At 49.3% G+C, this 12,296-nt stretch overlaps 1 protein-coding gene across 1 annotated transcript in view; it reads right to left on the bottom strand.

Annotated features, from left to right (window-relative positions):
* Positions 1–6,787: 6,787 nt before the first annotated feature.
* Positions 6,788–12,296, bottom strand: part of ppp2r5ca (protein phosphatase 2, regulatory subunit B', gamma a) — a 36,052-nt gene continuing 30,543 nt past the window's right edge. The window contains exon 13 of the mRNA XM_079833329.1: positions 6,788–9,904. Within this exon, the coding sequence (XP_079689455.1) occupies positions 9,779–9,904 (126 nt within the window). The 3' untranslated portion in view covers positions 6,788–9,778. The remainder of the gene's footprint in view (positions 9,905–12,296) is intronic.

Genomic DNA, 12,296 nt, shown 5'->3' with positions numbered 1-12,296 from the left:
TTTCTGTTTGTCTATTTAAAAATATATATTTTTTTCAAAATCCTATGTGTTCTGTTCTAGATTAATTGAGACTTGTTCCAGCACTTGCATGCTGTTGCCCTTGACTGTCCTAGTTGCTTCTATTGCCCTCATTTGTAAGTCGCTTTGGATAAAAGCATCTGCTTAATGACTAAATGTAAATGTAAATGTAGAGTTATGAGTGTAGGTCCGGATAGACAAGACTGCAACAGTGGCCCATATATCAACCATCAAGGCAGTGTACGCTCAGAACTCGCCCGCCATCTCCTCCTCTGGAGTCAGACCCGTTCGCTCAGGGCCATTAGTATTCCGGGTGAGTTTAGTTGTGTGGCCGACTCGCTCTCATGACAGCTCACTTTCCCCGAAGAATGGAGACTCCATCCCCAGGGGTCCAGCTGATCTGGAGTCGATTCGTGGACACACAGGTAGACCTGTTCACCTGTCCGGACTCATCCCAATGCCAGCTCTTTACTCCCTGACCCAGGCACCCCTCAGCATGGATACACTGCCACACAGAATATGTTAACATGCGTTTCCCCCAGTGATTGCACACACACTATGCACAGGTCTTGAGGGTTATGCCATACTGGCCCACCCAGACCCGGTTCCCAGACCTAATGCTCCTTGCAGCCCCTACTTGGCTTGCTTTCTCGGGGACCGGGCAACATATGGCACCAGCATACACCAGCCTCTGGATCCTCAGACTTACACGGTTACAGTTACCACAGTTACAGGTAGTGTTACCACAGTTACAGGTAGTGTTACCACAGTTACAGGTAGTGTTACCACAGTTACAGCTAGTGTTACCACGGTTACAGGTAGTGTTACCACAGTTACAGGTAGTGTTACCACGGTTACAGGTAGTGTTACCACGGTTACAGGTAGTGTTACCATGGTTACAGGTAGTGTTACCACGGTTACAGGTAGTGTGACCACAGTTACAGGTAGTGTTACCACAGTTACAGGTAGTGTTACCACAGTTACAGGTAGTGTTACCACAGTTACAGGTAGTGTTACCACAGTTACAGGTAGTGTTACCACGGTTACAGGTAGTGTTACCACAGTTACAGGTAGTGTTACCACAGTTACAGGTAGTGTTACCACAGTTACAGGTAGTGTTACCACGGTTACAGGTAGTGTTACCACGGTTACAGGTAGTGTTACCATGGTTACAGGTAGTGTTACCATGGTTACAGGTAGTGTTACCACGGTTACAGGTAGTGTTACCACGGTTACAGGTAGTGTTACCACGGTTACAGGTAGTGTTACCATGGTTACAGGTAGTGTTACCACGGTTACAGGTAGTGTTACCACAGTTACAGGTAGTGTTACCACAGTTACAGGTAGTGTTACCACAGTTACAGCTAGTGTTACCACGGTTACAGGTAGTGTTACCACAGTTACAGGTAGTGTTACCACGGTTACAGGTAGTGTTACCACGGTTACAGGTAGTGTTACCATGGTTACAGGTAGTGTTACCACGGTTACAGGTAGTGTGACCACAGTTACAGGTAGTGTTACCACAGTTACAGGTAGTGTTACCACAGTTACAGGTAGTGTTACCACAGTTACAGGTAGTGTTACCACAGTTACAGGTAGTGTTACCACAGTTACAGGTAGTGTTACCACAGTTACAGGTAGTGTTACCACAGTTACAGGTAGTGTTACCACGGTTACAGGTAGTGTGACCACAGTTACAGGTAGTGTTATCACGGTTACAGGTAGTGTTACCTCGGTTACAGTTAGTGTTACCACGGTTACAGGTAGTGTTATCACGGTTACAGGTAGTGTTACAACAGTTACAGGTAGTGTTATCACGGTTACAGTTAGTGTGACCACAGTTACAGGTAGTGTTATCACGGTTACAGGTAGTGTTACAACAATTACAGGTAGTGTTACCACGGTTACAGGTAGTGTTACCTCGGTTACAGTTAGTGTTACCACGGTTACAGGTAGTGTTACCACAGTTACAGGTAGTGTTACCACAGTTACAGGTAATGTTACCACAGTTACAGGTAGTGTTACCACGGTTACAGGTAGTGTGACCACAGTTACAGGTAGTGTTATCACGGTTACAGGTAGTGTTACCACGGTTACAGGTAGTGTGACCACAGTTACAGGTAGTGTTATCACGGTTACAGGTAGTGTTACCACGGTTACAGGTAGTGTTACCTCGGTTACAGTTAGTGTTACCACGGTTACAGGTAGTGTGACCACAGTTACAGGTAATGTTACCACAGTTACAGGTAGTGTTACCACGGTTACAGGTAGTGTGACCACAGTTACAGGTAATGTTACCACAGTTACAGGTAGTGTTACCACGGTTACAGGTAGTGTTACCACAGTTACAGGTAGTGTTACCTCGGTTACAGGTAGTGTTACCACAGTTACAGGTAGTGTTACCACGGTTACAGGTAGTGTTACCTCGGTTACAGGTAATGTTACCACAGTTACAGGTAGTGTTACCACGGTTACAGGTAGTGTGACCACAGTTACAGGTAATGTTACCACAGTTACAGGTAGTGTTACCACGGTTACAGGTAGTGTTACCACAGTTACAGGTAGTGTTACCTCGGTTACAGGTAGTGTTACCACAGTTACAGGTAGTGTTACCACGGTTACAGGTAGTGTTACCTCGGTTACAGTTAGTGTTACCACGGTTACAGGTAGTGTTACCACAGTAAATCTTGATAAATGTTGGTGAATTGTTGTTTGAAAAGTATTTGAACTGAATCGGCTCAGCTGATTTGCACATTAGTGTTGTTGATTAAGTCAGGGCTGTTTAACTGGATTTGAATTAAATTAAATCACAGAGAGATTCGCAGCCGAACTAGAACACTTCTCACGGGCTGTTTAGCTGTCATGTGATTGAGTCAGAGCTCGCGAGTAGCGCTGTTTCGTTCCGCTTTGGCCGCTGTTTCCCTGGCCTAAAGTCTAGTACTGTCCCCTTGCGTTGACATCGTGAAACTGCCCGATTTGTAAATGATCCGTGGCGGGCCACATATAATATATTTTAATAGACAAGCTGCGACCGTTTGAATTCATCCCCGGGCCGCATTTGGCCCACGGGCCGGACTTTGGACACCCCTGCCCTAAGATCCTGTCTCTTAAGACCGCACTCTTGACCACGTTTATTTCCATCAAGAGGGCAGGGGACCTGCGGGCATTTAGATCAATGTAAGTCTGTGCACACTTTGCTGTCCACGTCCAGAAAGGTAATGAAAACATCATCAAAGTAGTCCATATGTGACATCATTTGGTTAGTTAGACTCTTTTGAAGCGTCGACAATACATTTTGGTCCAAAAATAACAAAAACTAAGACTTAATGAAGCATTGTCTTCTCTTTCGTTATCTAGATATCCGCGTTCACGAGGCTCCAGTGACGCTGTGACGTGTTAGAGCTTCGTTTGTAGTCTGAGGGAGACGCACGCTGTACTGAGATAACACGTCGACACTTCAAAAGAGTCTAACTAACCAAATGATGTCACATATGGACTACTTTCTACTTACTACCTTTCTGGACGTGGACAGCAAAGTGTGCACAGACTTACATTCACAGGACTGAAAGCCCTCGGACTAAATCTAAAATATCTTAAACTGTGTTCCGAGGATCAACGGAGGTCTTACGGGTTTGGAACAACATTGGGGTGAGTCATTAATGGAAGAAATTTCATTTTTGGGACTAACCCTTTACCACCTTTACGAGATTCTACAATCTCCAAGTTGAGCCGATTTCTTCCTGTGTGTTTGCTCCAAACAGGTAATGTGCTGGATTCATGTGAGTTCCCCCAGATGGAGTAGCCTAGATCGAGTTCCTCCGTGCATCCTCTGGCGGTCAGACGCGGCTCAGGCCCAGTACTTGAGACGCATGCCTGTTGTACTGGGCTAGATAACCCATTGGTAATCCCATATGTGTATTCTCCACAGTAAGGTTTCCTTCACAGTAAACCCGCGTCTTTCCCTGGGCAGATTCTGCTCTCGCCTGTAGTCGTTCTGTCTCTTCTAGATTGGACTTACCGCAGAGTTCTCTCCATGTGTAGCACAGCCCCATGGGTCAGTCCAGATGTGTGTTTCCTCTCTACAGGTAAGAGTCACTGTCCATCTGGACTAGGTGCGTTTCCCCGATGTTAACAACACTGGTCATGGCTAAAACGAAAAGTGAAAAATGGGAAGAGAGGAAGCCCGTGAAGTAACATGTCCAATGACTCTCTCCATGGTAAGCCCAGTCCTGTCCACCCCTATCACTGAGGGCTTACGTGGGGCCACTGGATAGGGCACGACTTAAAGGGATAGTTCACCCAAAAATGAAAATGACCCCATGATTTCCTCTCCCTCAAGTCATCTGAGGTGTGTGTGACATTCTTCTCTCAGACGAATATAATCTGAGTTATATTACAGAAGTTCAGGCTAATCCAAGCTTTAGAATTGGATTCATAGTTGCTCTGTTTTTGAAGTCCATAAAAAGTGCATCTGTGCGTCATATAACTGCTCCAGCGGCTCTGGGGTGTTAATAAAGGCCTTCTGAAGCGAATCCACGCGTTTGAGGAAGAAAAATATCCATATTTAAAACTTTATCAAGTCAACTTTCGGCCTCCGCCTTCCCTGTTCAGTTTTTGGAAGTGTGTAAAGTTCTCCTGCGGATGGAAAGACTAACGCTCAGCTCCGCTCGTCATGATGTCACACACACATCTGGAGTTTCACTTTCAACATTCAACACTTTTACACAGAAGGCGGAGGCCGAAAGTTTACTTGATAAAGTTTTAAATATGGATATTTTTCTTCCTCAAACGCGTTGATTCGCTTCAGAAGGCCTTTATTAACACCCCAGAGCCGCTGGAGCAGTTATATGACGCACAGATGCACTTTTTATGGACTTCAAAAACAGAGCAACTATGAATCCAATTCTAATGCTTGGATTAGCCTGGACTTTTGTAATATAACTCAGATTATATTCGTCTGAGAGAAGAATGTCACACACACCTCAGATGACTTGAGGGAGAGGAAATCATGGGCTGATTTTAATTTTTGGGTGAACTGTCCCTTTAAGAGAGCCGTTGCCAAAAGGGCACGGTCAACTTGGCAGCATCTGCATCTCTAACACAGTTCAGTGGTTGTGGTGCCCTCCATAGGGACCCTTCACAGGGTCAGTCGGCATAACGTAATAGAGATGGAGGGAACGAAGACCTTATGGAAATGCAAATGTCACTCGCCAATCAATTGTTGATTGGGGCTCCAAAGTGGGTCCCCATTTGTCGGTCGACATAATGTCTCCGTTCCCTCCATCGAGGAACGAGGGTTAGCTCAGTAACCGAGACGTTTGTTCTTTTAAAGATCTTTGTATGATCAGTGTTGGGGAAACGCATTAACTTGAGTTACGTAATAATATTACTTTTTCCAAGTAACTAGTAAAGTAACGCATTACTTTTCAAATTTACAACAAAATATCTGAGTTACTTTTTCACATTAGTTTGACTGACAGCTCATGTTGAGAGTTAGTGCAGAGGCGTGTGTGTGTGTGTGTGTGTGTGAACATGATGGTTATTGTAGTTCTAGACTAAATGTGAGCATTTATTTATCTCACTTGCACAATAAAGATTCTGTCCTCCCCAAAATGAAGAAAATCAGTCAAATCCAAAATCAGAGAACTATGCAAACCTCCAATAATTAAATGTTAAATAAAACAACTGTTTTTATGCATAATCTACCTTTATATTGAATTGACCAATGTCTTGCTGCTGACCTTTGATGATGAAAATTACTAGATTTTTAGTTTTTATTGGTAAAACTTTTTTCTCCTGCATCTCTTCTCCATTCTCCAGAGCTGCGCCCTCTAGTGTTCATGAGGGAATCTGCATCTTTACCTCAGACTGGGGCGCATTATTTACATTTTAGTATAAAGAGGTTTTTACCGTTGCACAAAAATATTACTTTTCTGTTATAAAAAAACAAAAACAAGCCCAGGTGAGAAAAAGTAACTCAAAAGTAACGTAACGCATTACTTTTCTTAAAAAGTAACTCAATTAGTTACTTTTTAAGGGAGTAACGCAATATTGAAATGCATTACTTTTCAAAGTAACTTTCCCCAACACTGTGTATGATGTTGTGTATATTTGTGCATTGATCAGGGTTGTGTAACACAACTAGCCCAATGATCATATCCCAAAATATGCCATTCCTCATCCATATCTTACAGTCTCTGCAATGCAAATTAAAACCACAGTCGTAGTGATCAACAGCTCAAAGGCTCGCACAGAATTAACATCTGCGAGTGTTTTAGTGTCTGGAGGCAACAGATGATGAAAACTACTAATTCCCCTGATGCCAGACAGGAAGTAATCCATCAGACACGAGGAAGCTAACCGGGTCAGGCATCAGTCATTTATCCTCGTCCAGATCTGGCACAGAATAAACCTGTAATAATCACAGCTCTGTAAATCTGCGGAGCGCTAGAGGTCGGTCCGTCTGTGGCTTTATGGTCTCATCATGAGCAGACTCAGTCCTCTAGTGGTCAAACGGGGTTGGGTGACTACACTAATACTCCATGTTAATGTAAGATCATGCTAAAGCAGACCAAACTATACAGATCAACTACACACACACACACCTGAGACAGCAGCGATCCTGTGTGTTCTGAATGTGACCTGAGCTCATCTGTTCAGAATATACTGTGAGTACTTCTCCGCTTTTCTTCATTTAGTTATTTGATTCAACAGATGAGAATGAAAGTGTGTAAGTGTGTTTGTGAAAGAATCGAGACAGACAGGTATTTATACATCAACATTTATATACTCACACACTGCATGAATTATTATAGTGAAAGAAATGAATAAAATGCAGCGAGTAAAACATACAGTCCAAAGAACGCTACAGAAATGACTATAAGCATGCTACTGATACACACACACACACACACACACACACACTCACACACTCACGCACACACACACACACACACACACACACACACACACACACACACGCACACACACACACACACACACACACACACACTCACGCACACACACTCACACACTTGCTCTCACACACACACTCGCTCTCACACACACACACACACACTCACTCACTCACACACTCATACACACTCGCTCTCACACACACACACACACTCACACACTCATACACACTCGCTCTCACACACACTCACTCACACACACACTCACTCACTCACTCACTCACTCACACACTCATACACACTTGCTCTCACACACACACTCGCTCTCACACACACACTCACTCACTCACACATTCATACACACTCGCTCTCACACACACACTCACTCACTCACTCACACACTCATACACACTCGCTCTCACACACACACACACACACTCACTCACTCACTCACTCACACACTCATACACACTCACACACTCGCTCTCACACACTCACACACTCGCTCTCACACACACTCACTCACTCACTCACTCACTCATACACACTCACAGACTCGCTCTCACACACACACTCGCTCTCTCTCACACACACACACACACACACACACACACACACACACACACACACACACACACTCGCTCTCACACACACACACACTCGCTCTCACACACACACACACACACACACACACACACACACACACACACACACACACACACACACACACACACACACACACACACACACACACACAGTGTTTTCAAGTTTTCAGGAAGTGCTTCTAGGAAGTTCAATAAAATAGCATGAGAACATCCAGATGGAAATGAACAATCGGAGCGTCTGCGTTTGGACCGGCTTCATCCGAGCGGACCGAAGGCTCCAGTGAATCGGCTCCGGCCGCTCAAAGGCACAGAGGATCCTCCTGGGAGAGCCGGAGCTCCGGTGGAACCGCGGATGGGAGAGCCGGAGCTCCGGTGGAACCGCGGATGGGAGAACCAGAGCTCCAGTGGAACCGCGGATGGGAGATCCGGTGGAACCGCGGATGGGAGAGCCAGAGCTCCGGTGGAACCGCGGATGGGAGAGCCGGAGCTCCGGTGGAACCGCGGATGGGAGAGCCGGAGCTCCGGTGGAACCGCGGATGGGAGAGCCAGAGCTCCGGTGGAACCGCGGATGGGAGAACCAGAGCTCCAGTGGAACCGCGGATGGGAGATCCGGTGGAACCGCGGATGGGAGAGCCAGAGCTCCGGTGGAACCGCGGATGGGAGAGCCGGAGCTCCGGTGGAACCGCGGATGGGAGAGCCAGAGCTCCAGTGGAACCGCGGATGGGAGAGCCAGAGCTCCGGTGGAACCGCGGATGGGAGAGCCGGAGCTCCGGTGGAACCGCGGATGGGAGAGCCGGAGCTCCAGTGGAACCGCGGATGGGAGAGCCAGAGCTCCAGTGGAACCGCGGATGGGAGAGCCAGAGCTCCGGTGGAACCGCGGATGGGAGAGCCGGAGCTCCGGTGGAACCGCGGATGGGAGAGCCGGAGCTCCGGTGGAACCGCGGATGGGAGAGCCAGAGCTCCGGTGGAACCGCGGATGGGAGAGCCGGAGCTCCGGTGGAACCGCGGATGGGAGAGCCGGAGCTCCGGTGGAACCGCGGATGGGAGAGCCAGAGCTCCAGTGGAACCGCGGATGGGAGAGCCAGAGCTCCAGTGGAACCGCGGATGGGAGAGCCGGAGCTCCAGTGGAACCGCGGATGGGAGAGCCAGAGCTCCAGTGGAACCGCGGATGGGAGAGCCAGAGCTCTGGTGGAACCGCGGATGGGAGAGCCAGAGCTCTGGTGGAACCGCGGATGGGAGAGCCAGAGCTCCAGTGGAACCGCGGATGGGAGAGCCAGAGCTCCGGTGGAACCGCGGATGGGAGAGCCAGAGCTCCGGTGGAATCGCGGATGGGAGAGCCAGAGCTCCGGTGGAACCGCGGATGGGAGAGCCGGAGCTCCGGTGGAACCGCGGATGGGAGAGCCGGAGCTCCAGTGGAACCGCGGATGGGAGAGCCGGAGCTCCAGTGGAACCGCGGATGGGAGAGCCAGAGCTCCGGTGGAACCGCGGATGGGAGAGCCAGAGCTCCGGTGGAACCGCGGATGGGAGAGCCGGAGCTCCGGTGGAACCGCGGATGGGAGAGCCAGAGCTCCAGTGGAACCGCGGATGGGAGAGCCAGAGCTCCAGTGGAACCGCGGATGGGAGAGCCAGAGCTCCAGTGGAACCGCGGATGGGAGAGCCAGAGCTCCAGTGGAACCGCGGATGGGAGAGCCAGAGCTCCAGTGGAACCGCGGATGGGAGAGCCAGAGCTCCGGTGGAACCGCGGATGGGAGAGCCAGAGCTCCGGTGGAACCGCGGATGGGAGAGCCAGAGCTCCAGTGAAACCGCGGATCCGTGTCGGATGAGTCGGGGAATGATGGTGACATTCAGATGGCCGACGGCCTCACACACACACGACACGCGGTTCCGCTGGATAAATGTTCCCGCTGTGTGTGTTTGAACCAGCGAGGCGGCGCGAGCAGGAGATTTCTCCATTAAAACAAGACACAATGTTGAACTAAACGTCCGAGAGTTCATTATGGCACAGAAGAGTCACACAGAGGACGCAGGACGTGCTCGTTCGTCTCACCACATCAGCTCAGCAGAAATCACACACGTCAACAGGAAGCTAATAAACATGACAGTATTGGCACTGGCAACCGTCCCTGAAAACAAACAGAAAAGCGAACACGGCTTCCGCCTGGCGCTGCCCTGGCCGCTGGAGAGCGAGTGGAGGAACGCCGGAGATGTGGAGCGGCACCTGAGAGGGGGAGCGAGCGGGAGCTAGTGGCTGCTGAGCGGCTCTTCGGCGCGCCGCTGCGTCTCCAAGGCTTTCGCGGTGTACGAGTCCTGAGGCAGGTCAGATTTACGCCTGACGAGCGGCCGCTCCTTCTTCTGCTCCCTCGACATCTACAACACACACACACACACACACACACACAAGTCACAGTCAATCGAGATATACACTCACCTATAGGATTATTATGAACACACTTATTATTCAGAACTGCCTTAATTCTACGTGGCATTGACTCAACAAGCTGCTGAAAGCATTCTTTAGAAATGTTGGCCATATTGATAGGAGAGCATCTGCAGTTGATGGAGATTTGTGGGATGCACATCCAGGGCACGAAGCTCCCGTTCCACCACATCCCAAAGATGCTCTATTGGGTTGAGATCTGGAGACTGTGGGGCCATTTTAGTCCAGTCAACTCATTGTCATGTTCAAGAAACCAGTTTGAAATGATTGGAGCTTTGTGACGGTGCATTATCCTGCTGGAAGTAGCCATCAGAGGATGGGGACATGGTGCTCATAAAGGGATGGACATGGGCAGAAACAATGCTCAGGTAGGCCGTGGCATTTAAACCATGCCCAATTGGCACTAAGAGGCCTAAAGTGTGCCAAGAAAACATCCCCCACACCATTACACCACCACCACCAGCCTGCACAGTGGGAACAAGGCATGATGGATCCATGTTCTCATTCTGTTTACGCCAAATTCTGACTCTACCATCTGAATGTCTCAACAGAAATCCAGACTCATCAGACCAGGCAACATTTTTCCAGTCTTCAACTGTCCGATTTTGGTGAGCTCGTGCAAATTGTCGCCTCTTTTTCCTCTTTGTAGTGGAGATGAGTGGTACCCGGTGGGGTCTTCTGCTGTTGTAGCCCATCCGCCTCAAGGTTGTGTGTGTTGTGGCTTCACAAATGCTTTGCTGCAGACCTCGGTTGTAACGAGTGGTTATTTCAGTCAAAGTTGCTCTTCTATCAGCTTGAATCAGTCGGCCCATTCTCCTCTGACCTCTAGCATCAACAAGGCATTTTCTCCCACAGGACTGCCGCAGACTGGATGCTTTTCCCTTTTCACAACATTCTTTGTAAACCCTAGAAATGGTTGTGCGTGAAAATCCCAGTAACTGAGCAGATTGAGAAATACTCAGACCGGCCCGTCTGGCACCAACAACCATGCCACGCTCAAAATTGCTTAAATCCCCTTTCTTTCCCATTCCGACATTCAGTGTGGAGTTCAGGAGATTGTCTTGACCAGGACCACACCCCTAAATGCACTGAAGCAACTGCCATGTGATTGGTTGATTAGATAATTGCATTAATGAGAAATTGAACAGGTGTTCCTAATAATCCTTTAGGTGAGTGTACATTATTAAATATAAAAGAATGGGCCGCTCTCAGGAGCTCAGAGAACTCAAGCGTGGGGCCGTGATCGGTGGAGCCTGTGCAATAAGGCCATTCGGGACATTTCCTCACTACTAAATATTCCACGCTCAACTGTTAGTGGGATTATAACAAAGTGGAAGCCATTGGGAACAACAGCAACTCAGCCACAAAGAGCGGGGTCAGCGCATGCTGAGGGTCACAGAGCGGGGTCAGCGCATGCTGAGGGTCACAGAGCGGGGTCAGCTCATGCTGAGGGTCTCAGAGCGGGGCCAGCGCATGCTGAGGGTCACAGAGCGGGGTCAGCGCATGCTGAGGGTCACAGAGCGGGGTCAGCGCATGCTGAGGGTCACAGAGAGGGGTCAGCGCATGCTGAGGGTCACAGAGCGGGGTCAGCGCATGCTGAGGGTCACAGAGCGGGGTCAGCTCATGCTGAGGGCCACAGAGCGGGGTCAGCGCATGCTGAGGGTCACAGAGCGGGGTCAGCTCATGCTGAGGGCCACAGAGCGGGGTCAGCGCATGCTGAGGGTCACAGAGCGGGGTCAGCGCATGCTGAGGGTTACAGAGCGGGGTCAGCGCATGCTGAGGGTCACAGAGCGGGGTCAGTGCATGCTGAGGGTCACAGAGCGGGGTCAGCGCATGCTGAGGGTCACAGAGCGGGGTCAGCGCATGCTGAGGGTCTCAGAGCGGGGTCAGCGCATGCTGAGGGTCACAGAGCGGGGTCAGCGCATGCTGAGGGTCACAGAGTGGGGTCAGCGCATGCTGAGGGTGACCAATTCGTGTTCTCTGAGTGTTCAATCACGCTTCTCTGTCTGACAATCCCATGGACGAGTCTGGGTTTGGCGGTTGTCAGGACAACGGGACTTGCCTGACTGCATTGTGCCAAGTGTAAAGTTTTGTGGAGGCGGGGATTATGGGGTGGGGTTGTTTTTCAGAGGTTAGTTCCAGTGAAAGGAACTCCTAATGCTTCACCAAGAAATTTTGGACAATTTCATGCTCCCAACTTTGTGGGACCAGTTTGGGGACGGCCCCTTCCTGTCGGCAGGACCAATGAGAGGGGGAATCAGGTCACGTGACTGACAGGAAGTAACGCGAGCCGCACGTTCCAGATCTCGCGCTGTGATGCAT

Source organism: Gobio gobio, assembly GCF_949357685.1.
Source record: "Gobio gobio genome assembly, chromosome: 13".
Lineage (NCBI taxonomy): Eukaryota > Metazoa > Chordata > Actinopteri > Cypriniformes > Gobionidae > Gobio > Gobio gobio.
The sequence above is the reverse complement of the archived record's forward strand: the minus strand, read 5'-3'. Positions and strand labels throughout refer to the sequence as shown.